At 40.4% G+C, this 23,639-nt stretch overlaps 2 protein-coding genes across 12 annotated transcripts in view; one reads left to right on the top strand and one right to left on the bottom strand.

Annotated features, from left to right (window-relative positions):
* On the bottom strand, nt 1-21,654 carry PROS1 (protein S). Of its 6 annotated transcripts, none has more exons than XM_021550208.4 (15): nt 21,530-21,654; nt 17,909-18,066; nt 17,474-17,498; nt 17,059-17,145; nt 15,707-15,829; nt 15,454-15,576; nt 13,591-13,716; nt 11,405-11,526; nt 9,635-9,753; nt 8,016-8,205; nt 7,142-7,309; nt 5,975-6,143; nt 5,363-5,511; nt 4,447-4,660; nt 1-2,331 (listed from the first exon to the last, which is right to left on the bottom strand). In XM_021550208.4, the coding sequence occupies exons 1-15, from the start codon at nt 21,588-21,590 to the stop codon at nt 2,186-2,188; spliced, it is 1,980 nt and encodes a 659-aa protein (XP_021405883.2). In that variant the 5' UTR covers nt 21,591-21,654; the 3' UTR covers nt 1-2,185. The 6 variants fall into 6 exon arrangements, 5 of the variants coding, with proteins under 5 accessions (XP_021405883.2, XP_085419571.1, XP_085419716.1 ...); XM_085563445.1 differs by lacking the exon at nt 21,530-21,654 and adding an exon at nt 21,240-21,463; XM_085563590.1 differs by lacking the exon at nt 21,530-21,654 and adding an exon at nt 21,264-21,462.
* Nucleotides 21,655-21,732: 78 nt separating this feature from the next.
* Nucleotides 21,733-23,639, top strand: part of ARL13B (ARF like GTPase 13B) — a 33,946-nt gene continuing 32,039 nt past the window's right edge. For 5 of the 6 annotated variants that reach the window (XR_014950628.1, XM_085564024.1, XM_021550089.3 and 2 more), the window contains exon 1: nt 22,164-22,322. The gene's annotated coding sequence lies outside the window, so the exon portion shown is untranslated. Of the gene's footprint in view, nt 21,854-22,163; nt 22,323-23,639 lie in introns of those variants that run through there. The other variant, XM_077781195.2, reaches the window with a different exon arrangement.

Here is a 23,639-nt window from a genome sequence, read left to right as displayed (position 1 = left end):
TGAAAAGAAACTTGCAAATGCTGCTTTATTTAATTCTTACATTAGGGAGGCACTTTTACATTAAAAAAGAAGTGCAGAGGTTTCATTATTGACTACAAAACCCTAAAATATTATTCCATGAAAACAAAGAGAAATAGTGTCTGTGACAAAGTGATTGGTTTTTCCTTTCATTTCTATACAATTTATTACATTTAAACAAACAAAACCTAAAAATATCTCTAGAAAACAACAGCAAAAAACCATTTCTTCTGTTCCTGCAGGCCAGAAGCACTTAGAACATTGATGACACTTTGCTTTGTGTTCCTCATCTCTTATTTTCTGTGCTTGTTGTATGAGGCAGTCTGACCCAGGGGCTTCCCAAGATTAATGGGTGGCACAGAGATATCATAAACAAAGTCATCATGTTTTTATTTGATGTCAAAGCCTCAATTCAGCTCTGCCTTGCATGCAAAACCTGCTTGTTTCAGTCAAGATATTCTCCAACTAAGACCTGCAGGCAGAGTGTCTGTGCTGGTATGGTGGAAAAGCAGGGAAGGGTGACTGCAGGAAAGGATTTCCCCTCCGTGGAGTCAGAATTCCAAGCTTGTTTTCCATGCCATCCTAGAAGAGTGACCTTGTATTAAAGGCAATGAGGCCCTGATTGGCAGCTTCTTGCTGGGAGCAAATCCTGCATTGCACTACCCAAGTGGGAAGTGAAGTTACCAGAAAATTCAGCCAAAGCAATAATAACACTGAGAGATAGGCTCAGACTCTGCACTAACCCTTGCATTAACACTGGAAGAAACCTCCCTGATGTCACTCAGAATATCCCTGGAGAAAGGCAGTCCTCCAAATGAATATTGTCACAATCCATCCTTCTGGACATCAACTTCCACTTCGGTGTCTCAAGTGAAGACAGCAGAGCTGGGGTCAGCAATGCTGGCAGATAAATGTCTCTGTGCTCGATGCATGAGAGGATATATTTATACCTCACAGCAATTCTCTTGCTATTTATTTGGTTTGGGGTTAACAAAACCACCAGGTGAGCTGCACAGGGAGGCTTCTGGTGGTGTGAAAATGAGCTTGGAAGTGGAAAGAACACTCAAAGGATGTTAAAGAAATATTGGAAATGCTCAAAATCAGCACACCTGAGGAAAGCAATACTTTTCTAATTACCCGTTGGTTTATTAAAGTTGGCTGAGCAGAATGTGGCTTTACATTCTGAGGTTACTGGCAAAATTCAAGCTTTCATTGACAGCAGGGCTCACAAATAAATCTGTTCTGGAGCTCTCTGAAGGCAAGGTTACCCTAAATAAAGGGAACGTGATGGATCATAAGACTGTGCTTATGTTGAGCAGTGCCAGATTTGATGGAAGAAGTATTTGCTGCAATTCCTTGGTTTTACTCAGCAAATTCCAGTTTGATGTCCCGTGATGCAGAGCTCCTTCCTTCAGGCCATTTCCTCTGTTTTTCAAAATTCCCTGGGGTGTATTTTAGCCCACTGTGAAAGTAAATGCCTAACCTGATCAAGAACTCTTTCCAAACTCTAAAGCAGAGTTCTAAAGACAGACAAATTAAAGCTGGTACAAATATATAACCAAAACTGCTTTCAAAAACGGAGCTACTTAAAGAAACACTTCCATTTTGAAGTTGCTTTACCACCATGGATACAACCTGTAAACATATTCACAGAGAGTTTGGGCTATAGATTCCAGGGTATTTTTTCCATTACCAAAAGCACATATTACAAAACCCGTATGGATTTTTCTTTGCATGTTATGCTTGAAAAAGTTTAGTAAGTCTGGTTTAATTTAGATTATAATACATTAAAGTTATTTGCAACTTGTAACTTTATGCTGATATATGAAATAGAAGATGTAAAATTCTTTCTAAACAGAAATTCCTAAACTTTCTCTCCAAGCTAAATATGTCAAAGGACATAGCATGAACACGAAAGATAAATCTAGCTTTAAGATTTCCCACTGATATATAAAAGAATGTTTTATAAAATTTTGATCTTGATTGTCTCTTTCCAGCTGAACAGAGAGGGTTTTTTCCCTCCATTCTGTCTTAAAAGGGAGAAAACCATGCTGCTGCTTATTTCCCTGGCACACCTTGCATGAAATAATGCAAGCTCCATTATGGCATGAGACTAATTACGCAAATTACATCCGAAAAGAAAAAAGTTAAATTAAGATCTGAACAGTTACTGCATGATCCGTGGGCACGAGTGAGATCTGATGTCATTGTGTTTGGAAATGGCTTCATCCAGATCCAGCTGTCTGCTGTTGACCTTCACCTCCATGCAGCCATTATAAAAAGCAGTCACTGGTGTAGCACCCAGAGGAACATCTGCACAGAAACACATTCAGTTCATGAGGCCAAGGCACGCAAATTCCTATGGATTTTTCTGATCATTCAAAACATGGGGAATACTCCACTCCCCATCCTTTATTTAGCCATGGGAGAAAAGGAGCAAATTGGCAGGAAACACTTGAGTTCTTCTCCCTTTTCTTTAAGAATAAGTCAGCAAAGCTGCGAAAGGCCAGTAAAATGTTAAGTATGCATTAGAAGGCTGTTCCCATCCAGAAACTGAACTCCAGGAATGTTTTCCATAGTAGCTTTTCCTGTATTAACAACAAGAGTTTGTTTCCTGGAGCCCACTGTTCTTGTCCTGAGCTACAAACAGCTGTTTCTTGGCTTAGAGGTCACACGAAGAACTGTGCTGCTTTTGCCAGGAAGCTACTCTAGATTCAAATCTGCAGCTTCTCACTTGGGGCACCACTGGGAATGTCACACATTTTCCTGCTTCCTCACTGCTGCTTCCAAGTGAGTTCTCTGTGAAAGACTCACTTTATCTGCTGCTCATTTAGGTATTGTTTGGCTTAGGGCAGCAGCAGATTGTGGTTTTGCTTCCAGGAAATATTAAGTTAAGCTTACAAGGTAGACATAAGGGATGCAAGAACCTTCAGCAATTAGAATGAGGGTGATTAGGAGCTGATCTCAAAAGCACCCTCTCTTTTTTCAGGTGTTAATCACCCTATACCTCCTTAGGAGATAGATTTGATTATCTTAGGAATCAGAAATGCTGTTTTCTCATTATTTTATTGTGCTGTAAACTGAGGTATTGCACAGAGTCCTGTATAATTGTTCCCTTGTGGCTTTTTCTCCCAGTGAAGGAAACACTGCTATTACAGAACCATGGAAGTTTCATTTAACCTGCACTGGTTGTGCAGAAATAACAGGGGAATACTCCCATCACTGTTACCAGTTTATAGAAAGTGGTATCAAAACTGGGGACTTATGGTCTTCATGAAACGGATGGGGTTTTTGAATACAGAGGCTTGTTTTTGGGGGAAATTTGTTTGTTTGTTTTATTGTGTTAATTTGCATGTTTAAGATAGCTTTTAAAACTTAAAACAGAGATGATAGAAAACTGAGATTAAGGACTGGCAAGTAACTAATACTTGCTTCTTATCTCTTTGGGATGCCTGAATAGTGCAGAGCTCTTCATTCTAAATATGTTGATTTCTCTGTGGCTGGCAGTGTACTAAAAAAGAATCACTGAAGCATCACAAAGATGAAGAGGCCCAAGAAATGACTGGAATCTTAGTTACTGTGGCTCTGTTAAACTGCTGACTCACCTCTACTAAGTAAATACTGACTCATTCCTTGTCAATTCAAGACATGTCAGTGACATTTTTAGCATTTTCTTAGGAATTGTGATTCATTCTCCATAAAATAATAACAGGATTATTATTTTATATTATTATTATTATTCAGAAAAGCTCTAGAAGTAGCAACACTACAACCATGGCACATTTCCTCCAGCAAGTTTCAAATTTTAATTCAGGTTTTGACCATTTCTCACCTGGGGCAATGCTATTTTTCCTCTTAATTCAGCCTGAAGTCAAACTATTTACACAGAAGTGTGTTCACACTTCCTGGACAAAATAATCCTTGGGATAAGGATAATGTTGACATTATGTCTCAATATTAACTTGAAGCTTGCTTTGAACAAAATATTTGCTGTTTCAACACATTCTCTGTCTCATAAAGATTGCCAGTCATCTCTTGCTCCGAGTTTCATTGTTGAAACCATATTCCTGACTTCCCCTTCTGCACTTCTGACACTCGGATTATTTACAAATACCTGCTTTTTGTAAATTTTTGATGCAGTTCCTCAATTGTGCCAGGTGGTGGCATTTCAGAAACATGAAATGCTCACCCAACTCAAAAATCAAGACATATTCCAAATTCAAACCTCTAGAGGCTCATGTCTTAATGTCCAAATAATGCTACTGTTAAAAAGCTGGCTGCCTCCAAAGCTGAAATGACTAGAGGAAACAAGAGGCATTTGAGGGAATTTTTTTTCTTTAATAATTGTAGGCTTTTCCTGGCAAGAGTAAGGCTGAATACAATCAGGCTTGTATAAAGAATGAAATTAATGAAAATAACAGGCCTTACCTGGCAGGCCACCCAGGTAGGTGACAACATTTGCCATCATTGCTTGATGCAGAGTTGAGAGTTGCTCAGAGTTGCTTCTGTCTGTGTGTGAATCAACAGCCAGTTCAAGCTCCTGTTTGGTCACTAGAAGTCCAACCTGCACTTTTTTGGGGGTGCATAACTTCTTTGATTCCAGCTGTGCAACAGTGATGTTCCCAATGGTCACAGTGATTTTCTAGATGGAAGAATGGTAGATCATCGAAGATGCCACGTGTAACTTTAATAAATCATTATACATTGTTCTGGTGCACTTTTTATTTGCAAGTAGAAGGAAATATTAAATACTGGTACCTTCAGCTGGAAAAGCTGATGTGTAACCATCACTTCTGATGATGAATGCCATTCTTATAAGTGAGAATGTTTTACAGGGAACAACTTTGCCTACAGTTCTGAGGTGACATTCTATTTCACCTACAGTTTTAAAGGCATCCAAGTGTTCACTACAGGTTCTTATTTTGGGAAAAAGGCTGGAGTATCCATGGTGTATAATTAAGCTCTAGCGTGGGATGGCATGCAGAGGGATATAAATGGAAAATTAAGGACAACAAAATCTGTTAATAATTTGGAATTAACATGATGCCCTTACTGTATACTATGCTGTCATAGCTCCCTTTATCTCTGTGCATTTGGAAGGAAAGGTTAAAGACAACATGATGGAATGGATCTGAGCTCAGACTACACAATGGAATTTCCCTGGCATGAGTGATTAGTGCTTAGTCACTGCTGCAGCAATCATTAATAGACAGATATTTTCCGCACATTATTATGCAATCTAATTTTCAAAATATTGAGGCTACCAGCTCTACTGCAAGTGTGTGAGTAACTTTTTTTAGTTTGATTTTTCACCTGGCAGCTGCTAGGAGAATTTTAAGATCACCTGTGAGTCAGAGGAGTTAGAGCCCACTATGGACAATGCAAGAGGCACTGTTTCATTAGAAACCAAGGAAAACATAACACCAGTGTCTGTGGATGGACGAATAGTCAGAGTCACATTTATTAGCCAATCTTCAGCACTGTCAAGATTATCTGTTTTAAAGAGAATAATTGAAATTAGTAAACCCACCTGCTGATGAAAAATGAATATGGGGTTAAAAATTAGTATTTAAATCTCCTCCCTACTGTGGAAAAATTAGTGCTAATTTTTGAACTTATAGAAAGAACTATAATTCTAAAGAAACCCAAGCAAATAAAACAACAACAACAACAACACCAACAAAAAAAACAACTAGCTTTTAATCCTGGATTTTCAGTAGTGGCCAACCTTTGCAAATAAACTTCTGAATGCAAAACACTCTAGAAACTGAACAGATGACACTACTGTGATCAGAATCCTCATTCAAGCAGATTCCTATCAGAAGTTAAGGGAATCACAAGTGGATACAGAAGTGCATAGCTTAGTTTGCGTGCCTTTTTAAATTTTCTTTCTTTCAAAATTTCATCAATTCCATCACCAGTGCAACAAAAAACAAAGGGATAGAAAAATACTTACTATAGTTTATCTGGAATGCTGCCATTCCAGTGCCAGGGTAGAAGGATCCTCTCTCCACTTCTACAAAACAGTGTTTGCTGTCTTTTTCTTGAATAACTTCATTTACTCCTGAATGTCCCTGGTTCATCAAGTTCCAGGCCCGGATACAACCATCCAGACGAGGGTTAATCTACAGCAGAATGACAGCACTGGGAGTTTGAGTCCAAAGTTGGTTTTAAAATGTTAATAATGAGGCATTCTTTTTCATATCAGCTTATTTCTATGTAGGCAATACCAGTCTTATCAATGCTTTAGGTTACAGCAGTGATGCTGGGAGAAAACCAAGTGGCAGGCATCTGGTACCTCACACTTCAAGAGGTATTTATGGTTTAGCATTTCCCACTTTGCTGTCAGGGATCTGGACAAAATAATATTGCTTCCATTTTTAAAGCTTGTGTTTTGACCTAGACAAAAGGACAGCAGATTTTCTGTAGCTGAAGGAAAGTGATCACTAGCAATGCTCCTTGTTCAAAGTTTTATCTTTATACCAAAGTAAAAAGAAAATTCTGGAATTGTTTTCTATTGGATAAAGGGATGTTATTGTATTGTTCCATGTTTTTTTTTTATCTGCTCTGCTTTTGAGAAAAATTGATTTTGAAATTTTTTTTTAAAAAAATCTAAACTCTCTGTTGAGATTGCCAATTAGATTGAAGGCTCCTGGATTGTAAAGAAGACAGTTGCAACAACATGACTGTAGCCATTCTTGAGGCTGGGATACTGAAAGAATCAGGGTCTTGTCCAGCCTGGGTTGTTGTAAAACTGCCTGCATAGCAAATACTGCACTTATTTAGAGCTTAGCAAAAGCCAGGACCAGGACATGAATCACCCTGAAATGCACTCTCAGCAGCAGCAGTGGTGGTGATTTAGGGAATCTTAAAGCCATATTAGGAAACAGGCTACAGAATCCTCAAAGATGAGACCAGAAGTGCTGTGTTTTTACAAGTGAAGCCTTAATGAAGGCAGACTGAAAAGCTTCACATGTGTTTATTTTCAAAACAGTGGTTTAATAACCAACTTTTCATTTTTTAAATGGGTTTCATGCCAGGCTTGCTTCTTCTGTGACTCCCAGGAGTACAAAACTGAACAGAGCATGATCAATCAATATTAGTCTTATTATTATTTAATTACCTGTTTAACAAGAGCACCACCCACTCTGCGAGGTAATCCTGCAATGTACACCTTGGTTTCCAAGAAACCCTGGGATTGTTTAAACAGAGTTCCTGGGCTGTTAATACTCATCACAGCCTCTTTAGCTATTTTTACACTGATGCTGTGTTCTAATTCTTCAACTGATACCTGGAATAAAATACAGATAATTACATATACACACATAAAGAAATGTAGAGTATATTAAATTATTACATTATAATAAATTATTGCATTATAATTATTAAATTATATAATTACATAAGCCCTGTGAAGCATGACTAATGTTTCTTTAAATATCTACCTTGTCTAAGGTATCTAAACAGGTTATCTAAAGGTTTTAGTGCAGTCACTACTTAAATTGTATTTAAACTCAATGCAGGACAGCTGCACATACCTAGGGACATTCACAGGATTAAAAATTTGTTGTGCTCTATAGACTGTGTAAGTGAGAAAGGCTTTTCAGTTCAGGTATGAAGGCTTGAAAAGCAAGATGAATTTTTGGTCTAGCAGATGTAAAACGTGCTCTAAACACAAAGTATCTAATAACTGTGCACTTGACCATGCAATCACAGTTTTGAATATCCTGCCACTTTCCTTTTCATGTTTAAAATTAGTAATTGCTATGTTGATAGCTAGAGGTAATTATCTTTTCCTTAATTGTTAAAAGACAGCAGAATTTCCTGATGCAAGGCATTCCTGTATATTTCTTGGTTGGTTTTTAAATCTGGTGTTCGAGTGCATCATTTAAAGCCTTTTAGTAGTTTAGTTGAGATCAGTTTCTCCCTACTTTATTTATCAGCATCTTCTCACAGTGAGTAAAAGGAAGGGAATGGGAGAAGAAAATCCAACTTACTATATGCCACAGTCCATCATTAATGGCCTTGCCTCCACTGGTGACTTTTGTTCCAAACTCATTCTTGAATTGGATCTCAATCTTTCCATCCCTAAGAGCAAGTAAGATCCATGCTGAGTTGTCCAGAGATTCTGCATACAGGATCAACCCCTCTGCGTCGTATGTCCGGAAATCAAACTCTGCTGTAAATCTGAGTTGTGAAGAAAGAATCTTAATAAGAACACAAGAAAAGTGAAATATTGTACAGCCTAGGATAACTCATTAGCAGGTCAGAGAAAGGTTCATAGATAATAACTTTTGGTGTCTCTGTATCTGAGCAGTTGTGATTTTTTGCATGGTTAGTCAAAAGCAGAATGGAACATAAGCCTTGTTCGCTCAAATCCAGTGGGAAGTTTTCAGGTTAACACCCTGACCTGGGATTTGAAAGAACCTTGGTGCAGTTCCCAAATTCACTCTGAGCTTTACTTGTAAAGGATATCCCAGTCCCCTGAGTAAGAAGAGAGATGTAATATTCCTATTGCATTTTGTAGGGATGCAATGCAGACAAAATAGAAGATCTATGATGTGCTTCAGTACAGCTGGGTTGCCAAATGTTGTCCTGAAAGAATTATAACCTAGAAATTCACTCTGGCTTTCGTATGCCATTCTCTCATTTGAGGATTTGTTGGCTGGATCTAGGTTGAGTGTGTGTAGCAGAATGAAAATTTACTGAGCAGTGGAAGAGAGGAGAGTAGAAGTAGAGTAAAAAAACAGTCTTTGGGACTAGACAAAACAGAGTAAGGTTGAAAGGAGAAAGCAAAGCATTTGGAAGCTGGGGTTTGCCAAGGCAGCTGTAACTCAGAGCTGTCGCTGTCCCTCGCCATGCTGCTCTGTGTCCCCTAGATGGGGCTGTCCCTCGCCAGACGCACCCCAAACCGCTCTGTATTTACACCAGGCTTCAGCCATTTATCATCTCTGAAAGCTCTTCCAGGACAGCATTAGTGCCCGGTCAACTTGGAACAGCGGCAGAGGGCAGAGTTCTCAGTATATATGTCCATCTGTACGGTTCTGAGGCTCTGGGGATCACCAGCTGCTGCTGCTGCTGTTACCTTCCAGTGGTTTAGTCACTAAGTCAGGGAACACTACAATTTCGGCTGCTGCAGCAGAGAGGTCCAAGAGCAATAAAGGGATCAGTGCCAAGGGCAATCGCTCTGACAGCTGTAAAGAAAATCATCCAGCTGGTGCCCTAGACAAGGTACTGTGCTCTGCGGGTGTCCTTGGGACACTCTGTGTGTGAAAGGAAGCCCAGGGAGGGGCATGGGGGCAGTGGCCTGATTTTGTTGCTCAGAAAGATGAGCAGAGAGTGTCCCAGCAGCAACATCCAAGCTAAAGCCATTCCCATGTATAATTGGAAGTTATACTGTAACTATTTTTATAAAACTTCTGAATTTTACGTTGATAATTCTGAAGGCCTTCCTGTTTATTTTTTCATTCAGCATGTAAAGGTATCTTATCCAAGGGGGAGATGGTGATAAAATTTAGGCATGCAATGCATTCTTCCTAAAAGAAGAATTTCTTCCCTCAGAAAACTAAGGGAATAATCATTCCAATGCATACTTTTATCAATAGCAAATGCTTACCTTGTGACATTTGGCAGTTTGAACTTTAAGTGGAGAACAGGTGTTCCTGTAAATTGCTCTGCCAGGTAAAGCAGTTGATAATTCTTTTCAAGATTCAGCCGGATACACTCAGTAACAGACTGAAAAGGGTAGAGAAAAAAAGCTGTAAATGCATTGTGATAGCTTACGAAGCTGCTCCTGTTGTTGCCTGCTAGCCTTTTCTATTTTTAAAGTAATGGATTACCTCTGGGTTTTTTGGTTTTTTTTAAACTTGAATATCTGTGTACAAATGAAATGGTGTGGTTTTGCTTTTGCTTGAAACATCCATTATTTAAACTGCTGGAGGATAATCCAGGTTGACACAGTTTGGGTGGACTGAAACTAGTATTTAAATATTTAGTGTTTGAATTAAGAATTCCAGTTTTCCATCAGGCACTTTTCTTTCACCAGGGATATATGACACCTACCTTCTAGGGAACTACCAAGCTCCATTTTTAAAGTTCTGCAGAACCTAAACCTGCTCAGGTGTTAGAAGGGAACAGACCAGAGCTGTGCATTGGGAAGAGAGATTAAAGAGAAATTAAAGAATCACAGTGCTTATGGACAAGTAGAAGTCTCAAAGTCTCTTTGATCAAATTAGAATTCCTCAAAACATTCTGTGACTGTCTTCTACTCTGACTTTGTTATTCCTGATGTAGCAGTTCCATAAAATGTACAGGTGCTCTTCTTGAATTTTATGGCTACTTCATTTTATGGCAGCTGGTGTCAGTAGTCTTTAGATTGAATATATTTTCAGTTGACTGAACTTTTTTCCCCCAATTAAAAGCATGAAACTAACTCCCAGATAGAGAATTAATTGCTATTGAACAACAGTACTGAAAATAAGAGCATCTTCCAGCCTCATTACATCTCACCATTTCAAGCATGAGCAAAATAAAATAGAATGACTGCCAAATGCTGTTCATTAAATTTCAGAAAGTACAAAGAAGACCTAAAATACAGATCCTGGAACTTGTGTCAGATCTTGGAACTGCAGTTTAAGCCAAATTTTGTTATACTCTGTTAGAAATGTTTTATTGTTGTTAGAAGTGTTTTATTGTTGGCAATTATCTGAGCTCACTTCACATGACATCTCAGACTGCCTGAACTTTTCAAAGTATAGATAACCACATACAAAAATATCCTTGGACTTCAATCCTTCAATCCCAGTTCTCTGGAGTTTCAAACTTTCTGCTCCTAAGAAGTGTAAATTTTCAAACTGATCAAGAGCAGCCTATTTTGGCTGCAAGATGTTCTCCAATTGGCAAGTATTGCTGAGTGCTTTTGCTTAAGCTATGGCAGATGAGAACTGTGGAAAACAATCCAGGGTTTTTTTTCAATCCAAACTGAGTAATTCTGAAAAAGTGAGCGAAAACTTTTGCACAGCCTAAGGAAAACTTGGGAACATATGGACAAAAGGAACATTCTGTCTCTGAGTGGGCTGAACAGGAATTATTTGTTTCATAGGGGAAAGCTGAGGCGTATTTTGGAAGCAGCAGGGAATAAAGATGCCTGGCTAAAGCAAGCTGCTTTTGACAGCACTCCTGTAAATGAGCATGCATGAACTGAATGGCATCCAAATCCCTGCTGCTTTGTGAGCCAAACCATAGATCAGAATCCTCAGCATTTTCTCAGGAATTTTTAATCTGTTCTCAAATAGCTTCCTATTTTCCTTAATCTAAGGTAGCCTCTCATCAAGAAATACCAAACTTTGTGATTTTCCACATGGAATTTTATGTAGCACAGTTTTACCTCACAATTCTTCATGTCCTTAGAGAGCTTGAACCCTTTTTTGCCATCACAATAGCAGCTGTAACTTCCTGGTGAGTTCACACAGAGTTGAGCACAAATATTTTCAGCACATTCATCAATATCTAGGGGAAATTAGAGCAGACAGAAGATTTTTTTTTTTCATGGTACAGACTGAAAACTAACACAAATTAATGGAATAATGGATAAGAGAGGTTCTCTGGAATAACATGAATCCAAAAGGTGTTTTAGTAATCTGATAGAGGCCTGGAGTGCAGAGCTGGAGACAATTTGGTCTGATTTCTGAGGTACAAGGTGGCTGAATAGTAAAAGATCTCATAAATTGCTACCACAGATGGCACAAATCCCATTATGGGTCAGATCTCTTCCTTTCCTTGTAAGAAACCATGAGAGCTCAGGTCATTAAAAGTATATAGAGCAAACATGTGAAGAAAGAATGTGCTTTATTAATACAAACTCCAAATTATCTCAGGTCAAAATACCTTTTAAAATAACATACAATAATTTCATAATGCCTAAGGTTCAGACAGCATCTACTTGTAGAGAAGAATAGTCTGATTTGAGCTGTGATTTAAGCTAAATTAATAAAATAATTTCATTTTTTATTTAGTAGATTGCGTAAAATAAGTAATTTAGAAATGAAAGGCTGTTTAAACAGCCAATGTAAATTTTACATTTCTAATATAGAAACAAAATCTCTCCTTGACAAGAGACTCCAATGAGGGTGATTTGGGCTTCAGATTAAAGCAACTGCAACATTTATGCTGAAAAAAATAGCCCTTCTAGTGGGAAGAAAAAAAAATTTGTACCAATGCATTTATTTAAATCTGGGGGTTTTTAGGACTAAAATACTTTTTATTTTTGCTGTTGTTTAGAGGAAGAAAGAGAAGGAAAAAAGATAACAATCCTTGTTCTGTTCTTCAGTTTAATGATATCTCTATCATAGAGATAGCTGTGCATATATGTATGTAAATTCCATTTTCCTAATAAGCATAAGTGAGTTTAGCCACCTACAAGCAATACCACAATGAAAAGCTCATGTCATTTAATATTTCTGTAAGGCTACATTCCTGTCAGGCTGCACAATCCTGTCCTTAGACAGGATTTGGTGACTCATTTAATGTGGTTACAACAGGGTCTAAAAGCTTAGCAGCATAATCCTCCTGCTAGGGAGGAAAGACTTTCCCCATTGGAATGTTATCATCTTGCAACCTCCTGAATCCATGTCCCAGTAAAAACACAACACTTATGTGGGTTGCATCAAATTGAATTTATCTGAAGGAAACCTTAGGAGGAGTAAAAATTTAATTACTGTGAAATTCTTCTCCATTTATTGCATGCAGGGACAGAAAATTGTCAGTGCTTTAAAATCCCATAGTAACTGGACAAAGAGCTGACACCTGGATATGTAAACACTGCCACTGTGCAGAGCTTTGTCACAAAAGACCTGCAGGAAAAGCCATGGAGCAGAAGATTCATGGCCACCAGGAAGCTGCTTTTGTGTCCTTTTGAGTAGTAATACAAGGCAGCTTTTAAAATACAAACCAGTCACTGATAGATTTTCCTTAAACTGACAGTGTAGAAGATTCCTCTTCATTGTAGAACTCTAAGAGAACACTTTAATATCTGTTTACAGATTAATTTAATGAATTTAAATTTAATTTCTGATGTGATGTAAACAGAAACTTTAACAAGCACAGAGAAATAGAACATATTCCAAGACAAATATGCAAACACTTTCAACACTGGATAAGTTATTGTCTTTGTATGAGTGGCTTCTTACTACTTCACTGGTAGCTATCAATATTTTTCAACTTTGCTATAATTTTTACAGAACTTTGGAAATTTTTTAGTTCCAGATTGTCATTTCAGGAAGGATTCTTTTGAAGCAGCTCCTTTTATTCACAGTTCTTTCTCTGGATATTTAGGAATAGTTTTATTTGACATTTGAGGTCTTTATAAAAAAAATAATTTAAAAAATCTTTGGAGAACTGCCATGCTGTCATGTAATACAGCCTGACAACAATTAATTTAATAAAGAATATGAAGATTCAGAAATGCACCAGTAGGTGAGGAGCTGAGTTTTGTATAGCAGTGGAATAAAAAAAGAAAAGGGAAGGGGGAAGATGAAAGACATGACAAAGGATGAGCTGGGGACAAAGACCCACCTTCACAGTTCTTGGAAGTTGAATTATACATGTAGCCTTCTGGACATTGACACTCATATTTCCCCTGGGTGTTTTTACAGATGGCTGTCCCACATATGTTTGGATGTAGCACACATTCATTTATATCTAGAAACACAAATAAGTTATTAAAAAAACAACTCTTGCACACCATTTTTCTTCCCAACCTCATCCAACAATGAGTGAGGCTGGCAAAATTTCTTGGTAGCTCTACCATGCTGTCACAGTAGACTAGTGCCACAGCCAGAAAGATTTTCAGAGGGGTGTAAAAGACACTTCTTCAAGGCTCCAGTGAAAAAATTCTCTGCCTGCCTCTCTTTCCCATCCCTTCATGTCTTCTGTGGGTAACAAGGAAAGGGATGCATGTCTAGGAAGGCAGAGAAACAGGCTACAGATTTCCCATAAACTAAACCAGACTACCTAGTAAAATTCCATCTTAGAAAAGACACCCAGAAAGACAAGAGATAATCCAGTCAGAGGTTCTTCCATTCTACAATCAATTCATGTCAGTTTTCTTTTAATTTGCTATGCTGAGAGATATTCAAGTCCCTCACTGTCTCTCTCTATCCCTCAAACCATTTTAGTGTCTATCTTCTGTCTTGTCACCAATTTGTCAATGTCATTTTCCCAATGTAGATGTGGCAATGGGATTCAGGGTATAGTATCAATCTTACTAAGTGTCTTTGAGACAGAAAAATATCAGATCCCTTGTCACACTTCACTCCCACTCATGAATGCAGGGATCATTCTGGTTTTCTCTGTGGTTTTGTAGCAGTTGTGGAAATGGTGCTACACAGGAGGTTCTGCCACTGGCTTGCTTGGAGACCTGGAACTGTAGTAAGTCAAAGCTGCCCTGAATTCAGACTACTTTTCTACAGTTTATAAGTGTATTCCAAATTCCTAGTTGTTTAACCTTGTAGTTGCATGTAATAAAATACTTGAATGCAGTTTATCAAATGATTAAAGTAACACTCAAGGCACTAAGGTATATTAGTTTACATATATATATATATATATATATATATATATATATATGTACTAGTTTTATCTTTGATTATGTTTTTACGACATTTTCCAGTATCTTTCCAAGAATTACAGAACTTCTAACCAATTTATCTGCTTGCCCTTTTTCATAAACCCACAGTTTAGTTTTCTGTCACTCTGGCATATCTTTGGACAAAAAGAAATTACCTGACATCATCCAAAACTGTTGTTCCATTAAAATGGAATGAAGTTGTAGTTTTCTCTAAAATGCAGTAAGAACTGCTAATTATGCCAATACACAATCTTTATTGTGCATGTAGGTTGTGGCCAACAGCATGTACAGAAAGAAAAATATGCTGGGTGAACCAAAGGAAAAAAAACTTTCTCTCCATTAAGAGATTTTTTGGCTTCATTAATAGTTTCTTCTCCAATGAATTTCAAACTGCAGAAAGAGCAGTATGGCTAATTAGGAGTGATTTAGCCTAAATAAGTGTTTACCAGAGAGAATTTCCATGGTAACAATATCAGCTATTTGTATCACTTTAGATTCTTGTTTCAGGGTGCTTAAAGGATATGTGAAACTGGTGAGAGACCAAAATAAGCTTTATGGAGCTCCAGTAATGAACCAGAACCTCACCTATAGTTGTTCTCTCTTTCTTTACTTACTTCTTGATCTGGTTCATTATTTGGCTGCCCGAATTCCTGCAGTGCGTAAGGAATGAGCAGCCAAATTAAACCAGAGCTGGATCTTTCAGAGGCAATGCAAGAGCATTTATGGAACTATTGGATCAAGCCCTTCCCTCTCTCTGGTCAGCAGGCACTGTGGTGGAATGGAAAGAGGTTTCCCTGAAGTCTCCCTACCTCCACAATCCCTTTTGTTGGAATGCATGAAGTAGCCATCTTCACACAGGCAACGGAAGCTCCCAGGGAAATTGGAACAGCGTTGGCTGCAACCTCCATTGAAGTCTTCACATTCATTAATATCTGTAAAGAAAACTGAATCAAACTCTCTGCTGAGAGGAAGGCATCAATTGACAAGCTGCATATACTATTCAATAGTAGAAACATAACTGTGCTTCTGAGAACCAACATGCCATGAAATTGAGGACTGTACCTTCCTCACAGTTCTCTCCTCTCCATCCTGCTTTACAGACACAGGTATACCTGGCTTGTCCATCTATGCAATCCTTATATCCATCTTTATGGCATGGCAGGGGGCTGCACTGGTTTGAAATTTCTGTAGGATGGAAAACATGGAAAATCGTTGTTATTTGGGGTTATTTCTCCTCAAAAATCACTTTAGTGTTTCTTCTTCTTTTCCTACAGGTCATGAAATAGGAAAGGTCTTGATGTATAACACGAAGCACGCCCACAACAATCTTGCTACTCATTCTTTCAACAAGAATTTTTAAGTGACTGAGAACATACAAAGCCACCAGTACTTTGTCAGGCAGAAAACAACTAGAAGACAAATTACTTGCTAAAATAATCCCTGCAAGATGTGACCAGACTTGATATTATTGTATTTAAAATATGTATTCCTGTTTTTAAAGAACAGCACTCTGCCCCCATCATACTATCACAAGTTTCACTAGAAAGATTAAAGTTTCAAGAATTCAAGATTAGAGAGTCGAGTTTCTCTGTTCCAGCGTGGTCAGACAGAGAAACTGGTAATTTATTGCACTATTACAAACTGATCTGGAAAACATGTTCAGCCATGACTGTGTGCAGTGTAATTATTACATATTTTTTTGTCTTCCATTGCTTTCAATGATAAAAACAGAGTCAGGTGTTTAAGTATTCTTATTCAAAATAACTGGAAGTTTCTTTGATATAACCAGGCTGTAGGAGGTTTAGAGAGATGTTTCAACTGTGGCAGTAAGAAATATGGTAAAAAACACAATTCATACTGGACCTGTGAATGTATAGGCATAACAATCAAAAATATGAGAAACATCCCAAGTTTCATGCTTTGTGACCTTTTGTTTGGAATCAATTACTGTGTTTCAGATAATATTTTGATGATTTTGTTTTGTTTTGTTTTTGAAATTTTCAGCTGGTAATATAACTATGGGCCAAAGAGTGGGTAGAAATGACAATTAAAAAGAGACTCTCTTACTCTGCCTGACAGAACATGACTTGCTAGAGGCAAAGGGTTTGGCATAACTGTTAAAGATGTGGTAGAGTACAGAGGACACACTGGGGAATATTGCTGGGTTGGTGTAGGACACTTCTGTTTGCAGAAGAACTCTGCCTTCCATGTTGCAGTCAATTGTGCTCCTTTATAAAGTTAAAAGCAGTCACTTAAACTGCTTCCTTGGGGAATACTCTGTCTCACTTCACATTGTTTTTAGTCAATTTCTTGTTTTGATTATTGAGTTTGCCTGAGTTAAACCATTTTTTGTCTCTTTTTGTGTCCCTGTGAACTGCTTTTTAGTCACTGTGTGTTCCAACATCAGCACTTACCCTTGACACAAGCCCTCAGGTCAGCTGGAGAGTCTGGGGTGACTGCAGCCACCCTGAACACCCCTGCTCGATGGGAGGCGAGGCAGCCTGCAAATGCAAAGCCACACAATCAGCTCAGGGTCCAAACAGCTCATTTACACTGAAATTACACCACTTGCTGCATGGCATCTTCAAAAAGCCTCTTCTCACAGCCTGAATTGCAAAACTGGTCTGGGCATGTTAAGGACAGCTGATGACAGCCCAGCCTTCAGAGTGCCTCTGTGAGGATCTCAGCACACAGGACATTCTCCACATTATAATCAGCATGGAAATCATCCCAGTGCTAGGAGCAGAAAAACTAAACCAGTATTACTCAAATGAGAGTATCACTGAATCATAGACTACAGTTGTTTAGATTGGTTCTTTTTAAACTTACCTAAATATTTGGGATAAAAATATTCCTGCAGAAAGAAAAGAAAAACACAGGCTAAGAAAAATTTAAGGGAGGTAAAATGACAGCAAAATACATCACTGAATATATTCTGAAGAATATTGGTACTATAATTACAAAAGAAGAAAAAGTTACTTTGAGTCACAGAATATAAGCCTGGTTTTCTATATTAGTGTAGTTTGGGCTAAAGCAGATTATTTAATACACACAAGACCCAGTGGAGAGATTAAAATACTGCACCGAGTTGGAAAATGAAGGCAATGTGAATGAACTGGGTGTCAAAATTACTTTGAAAATTGTCTCTTTAAATGGGAGGATCTTGCCCAGTGTTGTGTTTGGGAGCTGTGAATTCCATGTGCTTCTGTCCTTCCCTCTGCAAAGAACTACTATCTATGTCATAGATACTCATAAAATACTTACAGTTTCAGGATTATTTTCAAAGATTTCCCTGGCTTCTTCCCTATTGCATAATTCTTCAATGCATTCCCTTTCTAGATTTCCCTTCTTACTTTCTTCCATGAAAGAGTTTGCTCGGCGTTTCCTCAGCAGGAACTGAGAGGCATACTGCTGGGATAAAACTTGGGAGAAACAAAGCAACTCTGTTATTGGTTATCTCTTCTTGCAACAGCTGAAAAATGCAGTGAACACTGAGCAAATATGAGAATTTAACACAAAATTCTGATTGAAACACTTAGTCAAGAGTTGATGTTTGCTATTGTTTTGAAAAATGTGAGCAAGAAATCCTAGGATTCTGTATGTGGGAGCTGTTTCTCATTAAAAAATCCTTAATCTGTGCTATTTATCCCTAATAGCATCCATGCCAGAAGCATAATTTATAAGTCATACTCAGGACAAGATTTTTGTTTTAGATTATAGTTATTACAAAGTGAGATATGTAAGCAGCAAGTAGATTTTAAAAAGCTGATTATATTATTGGTTTCAGTGATCTGCAAGTAATTTTGCTCTCACATAAATTTAATAGGATCAGAATATTTATGTCTTACAAACTCAGGCTACCTGTTTATATGCAATTAACATAAATATAGTTTTATTTTTCAGAACAGTGAAGAACAAGACAAAGGTGAGAACGCTATCCTGGGAATATCAAGGCGGACAATCTATAAATACATCCACATTTTACAAGGTAAAACAATTCTAGCCAGCTTTTATGTTTCAGATCCAGCATAAGTCTTTACTCAATTTTCATGTATCTGGTTATTGTCATTTTAGTGACTTATAACAAGTGGTGAACACTGAGAAATGACACTAAAAATGAAAGACGTCTGCTTCAATGTTCTTTGCAGAGCACACAACACTCCAGGAACAGCCTCTAAATTAGACTGCCTGGTTTAATTTTTGGATATAGCTTGTGATCAAGAGAAAAATGGATGAGCACAGCTGGAAGAAGTCCAGCTGGTTAGGTTAAAGAGTGAAGATGACAGATGTTAACTTGAGAGCACCGAACTTCTACACCTGCCCTGCTTTCCTCAGCCTCTGCACAACTGAACCTGTCAGAGCTGCCCAGCTGTGGGAGGGTTGTGACACCCACAGTGAACATCAGGTGTGATGGCCATACAAATTCATTGCACAGAAAAGAGCCATTCAAGCTAACAAAGTCCATCCATACTGCCTGTGACAATTCCTCAAAGCCAGAGCACCTTCACGAGCCACACCAGCAGGCAAGTGCCAGAGAACAGCTCCCAGTTTCTCTGCACTAACAGGAAAGAAAGAAATTAAGGAAGGTGACTAGAAAGAGCAGCTAATGAGGCTCAGAGCTTGAAAGGAGACAGATTTAACATTTAACTAAAACCACACAATCCTAAACACATTAAAGGTCTCTATAAGTGTCAGGGAACATTCTAAAGTGCTGCAACATTGGGTAGTGAATGACCTGAAGAAACCTTTGTGTTACAGCCTCCTGAGTGAATCTGACATGGGCTGAGCCTGTAACTACAAACTAATCTATTTGCTTTCCTTCTGGTAAAACTAATCATCCTGGTAAGGCAGTAAACAAGATTTCCTGAGCATAAGGTGGATGTACAGCCCACCTCCAAGGTTTTCCAGCACACCTCTATCTCAGAGAACAACAAGCACGTTGCTTAGGAATGAAAAAAGTTCAATTAATTAGATTAAGTGCTTTATTTCTTGCTAATAAGTAAGATGCAGAAAAATCATCTGTCCTGAGGCAAAAGGAGTGACAACAGAAATAGGAAAATTGTGTATTATAGGTGCTGGGTTTATTTCCATTGGAGATTTCTACCCCCACAAACATGTTGACTTTTAGGTACATCATTGTCATTTTCACACGGTTTTACAGCAAAAAAAAGACAAGGAATTTTCAGTTGTGTACAAGCAGATGTAACACTTTCTACTTCATGTTTTCAGTAGAGTGGGGCAATGGGAACAAGTCTTTTCCCCTACATCAGAGCAGTTTATTCTTCTCCCAGGTTGATTTCTATAACTTCTGACATTAAATAAAACATATAGCTCAGAGCAAATTCCATTTTTTTAGTGCAAATATTTCAATCCCCATGCACAGAATTAGCAGTGAATTTATTCATCTGTGTTTTAATTACAAAGATTATGATAGGACCTTTATTAAAAACAAAAAATCCTGGCTGCTGCTGCTGCTGAGGCCAGTCTGATTACAAGAAACTCCAGCCCATTTCTGACCCTGCCAAATCAAGTTAACCCTTAATGCACTCTGGCTGCTTCAGATGGTGATAACTGAAGCCTTGTGCAACTCCAGAGCGTAACAATTCCCAGAGCTGGTGTACAGCCACTGTGTAGTGATTGCTTATCAAGCATCTAAAAGTGATGCTACTAAAAAAGAGAAAAAAAAATGTGGGAGAGGATGAGATTCAGTGGTTTCTTACAGATGTTCTGTCATGCAGATGCAACCATAAACGTGCTTTAAGTGGGCCACTTAAACATAACTTAGAGCTGCTTACCCAAGACCCCAGCCAAGGAAAGCAGCTGAATAAAGCTGCATAAAAAGTGATACCATGGTAGGAAGTGGCACAATCTTGTTTGCACAGCTATGTAACTCCAGTCACAAGAGTATCCTGAAAAGCTCCTCAGTAACATTATGTAGCCAACAAAATAAAGTTGGCCACTAATACTTACCTACACCTTCTTCAAAATGCATCCCTCGCCTGATATTTGACCAAATCCAAATGCACCGAAGTTTGCAGAGGCAACTTTATTATTATTCAACTGTATGAGCTGCATTATTAAGCTGTTTTCTCTTCTTCCCCTCCCCTGCCATTCCAGAAATCCCTGGCACTGTTCAGAGCCAGGCATAGGAAACTGGATAATATGGACTACAAATTTTGGATGAGCAGGAGAGCTGATTTCCTGCTAAGAAAAATAACAAGGTATGCAATGGAGAAGATAAACGGAACCAAGAACGTGATGAAAACAGAAGAAAAGATCACTATGAAATATTTATTAGAAGGTTTATTTTTAGGACCTGTTAAAAACGTTACAAACTGAACTTTCATCTTTTGATACTGCTCCCTTCCCAAGTCAGATACCTTGCAGTACCTTGCAGAATAGTAAACATTCAGTTTCTGTTCTGCCAGTTTAATCATTAGTAAAATAGGTCAGAAACAGGCTTACTTTGAGCTGCAATTCTGCTTGTTTCAGCTACACTGTCTTCTTCCACTATTAAGCTCAAACACTTTTGTGTCGAAGACGGAATATTTTGTGGGGTTTTTTTGATCCGTACGTGAGAGCAAGTAGCTCTTACCTAGCCTGAGAGGTCTGAACTTACAAAAAGGGTCTGTGCCGCTCGCCTGGGCTGCACAACACAGCCGCATTTCCGAGCACACCGCGATCTCCCGAGGCTGTTCTTGCAAGGGAACCGCGCTCCCTGCGCAGCCCCTTTCCGTGGAGCGGCGCACAGCCCCGAGCGCCGCGCCCCGGCCGGGCTGGCCCGCACGAACCGCTCCGAGCCCGCGGGGCTGCCCCGCACGGCCCGGGCACCGCTCCGGCCGCCCCGAGCCCCGCGCTCCCGCCGCCCCGCCCCGCCTCACTCACAGGTCGCCGCCTCGGCCAGGGCGATGGCCAGCGCCAGCAGCGGGAGGCACCGCGGCCCCATCGCTACCGCGGCCGGCCGCAACCGGGCGCCGGGACTGCGCGGCCGCTGCTCCACGGGGCCGGGCGAGGCTGCGGGGGCGGGAGGGAGGGGCGGCGGCGCGGCGGGGGAGGCCGGGCCGCGTCCGGGCAGCGCTGCCCTGCGGGAGCGTCACCAGGGCGCCGCGGACAGCGCCGCGGGGGCGCGGGCGGGTCGCGCCCGGCCCGCCCCGCGGAGGCGGCGGCCGCACGGGCGGGCTCGGCGGGCATCCCCGGAAGGAGCGGACGGTACACAGCGGGCGGGGCCCCGCGGCGGCGGGCGCGGCGGGCGGACGCTGCCCACAGCCCCCGCGGCCGCGGGGCCGCGCCCCGGCGCTCGCTCCCGCGCGGCGCCGGGCGGGGGGACCGGCGGCGCGGATCCTCGCCGCTGATTGGCTGATCCTCCGCCGGCGCCGGGCGAGCCGCCCCTTCCTATTGGTCAGCCGCGGCCCCGCCTCTGGCGTGTGCGTGCGCGCCATTAAGAGTGTCCCGTGCCGGCCGCCGTCGGCCGTCTCCGTGGTGACGGGCTCGGTGTGGCGGCCCCGCGGCCCGGCCCGAGCAGCGCCTCAGCGGGAGCGGCCGAGCGCAGCCCGGAGCTCACGCCGCTCCCCGCCGGCCGCCGCCGCCGTGGCGGGGCCGGGCCGGGCCGGGCCGTGCGTGGCGGAGCGCTCCGGGCTGCGCGCAGCCGTTGAGCTGCGGGGCCTCGGCGGAGGCAGCGGTGAGCGGGGCGGGGAAGGGCCCGGGGGACCGGCAGCCTGAGGGCGGACTCCCCCTTCCGCGTCAGAGCGGCTTTTATAGAAAGCGCTGGGCTAATAAACTAAAAAAGCGCTGCCACAGTGGGCGAGAGGAGCAAGGCACACATGCGGGATTTTAGAGCTGCTGCTCTCGTGGAAAGGAAGGTTGGGAAGGTGGCCGGAAAGCGCAGATGCTCTCTTGAACTGCGGGACTTGTAGTGACAGCTCTCTACAGAAAATATTTTTTTTATACAGACTATCTTTGTAAAATGTCACAAAATTGCTCTTGAGCCTATATATGGCTCAGAGCATTCAGATGGGATTCAAGAGATGACGAGAACTTATTCAAGAGTAAAAAGCAGAGAGCAACTATGCCCTAGCACAAGGATCTTGTTTAAATACAAAACCATAAAGGGAGGTGAGCAGGAATTAACTAATTAGATCAGAATTAGATGGTCCTAAAGCTGTTCTGCACAAAGATTGGAGTGTTTCGGGCTTTCAGAACACCACAGTTGTTTCACCTTATTTAGCGCTCAACTGCAGTTTTGGCAGAGAGGATGGTATTCACACATTTTTGCTGAATTTGCAGCCGTTTTGCTGCTCAGTCATTCGGTTTGCTGTTCAAAATATAACACAGTAAAGTGCCCCAATGTAATTGACATCCAGACAAGGAAGGGAGTTAAATAATTAAATTGTGTAAGGAGGGTCAGCTCTAAATGATTTGTTTAGCTGTGTTTCCAAAAATGTCAAAGCTTGGTGTGACTGAAATAAATTGTAAAAGCCTCTAGTGAAGGTGTTGTACTAAATGTATTTTACTGAATGATGTGCAGGCTTCACTGCTAAGTTTGACAGGTTTCTGGGCTTGTTGGTTTTGTTTGACCTCAACAAGCTGACGGATGTAATATCTGGAACAGGTTTGGGATGTTGTTAGTGCAACCTATAAAATACCTGACACATATTCTGTACCTATTTCAGAGATCCAGTCTCTCCAAGCTGGCTGAGCAGAATGGGGTTTGTCTCCCTACCGTAACATTTTCAGCAGTGTTGAATGTCCTTTCCTCCTAGAGTGTTTTGTTTCTGCAAATTTTGATCTAATTTGTCAATTCCTGCTCACCCCCTTTATGGTTTTGTATTTAAACAAGATCCTTGTGCTAGGGCATAGTTGCTCTCTGCTTTTTACACTTGAATAAGTTCTCTTCATCTCATGAATCCCATCTGAATGCTCTGAGCCATATATAGGCTCAAGAGCAATTTTGTGACTGTTTGCAAAGATAGTCTGTATAAAAAGGGATGGGAATTGT

The sequence above is a fragment of the Lonchura striata genome, chromosome 1, assembly GCF_050655825.1.
Source record: "Lonchura striata isolate lonStrDom1 chromosome 1, ASM5065582v1, whole genome shotgun sequence".
In the NCBI taxonomy this organism is placed as follows: domain Eukaryota; kingdom Metazoa; phylum Chordata; class Aves; order Passeriformes; family Estrildidae; genus Lonchura; species Lonchura striata.
This window is presented reverse-complemented; position numbering and strand designations above follow the sequence as displayed.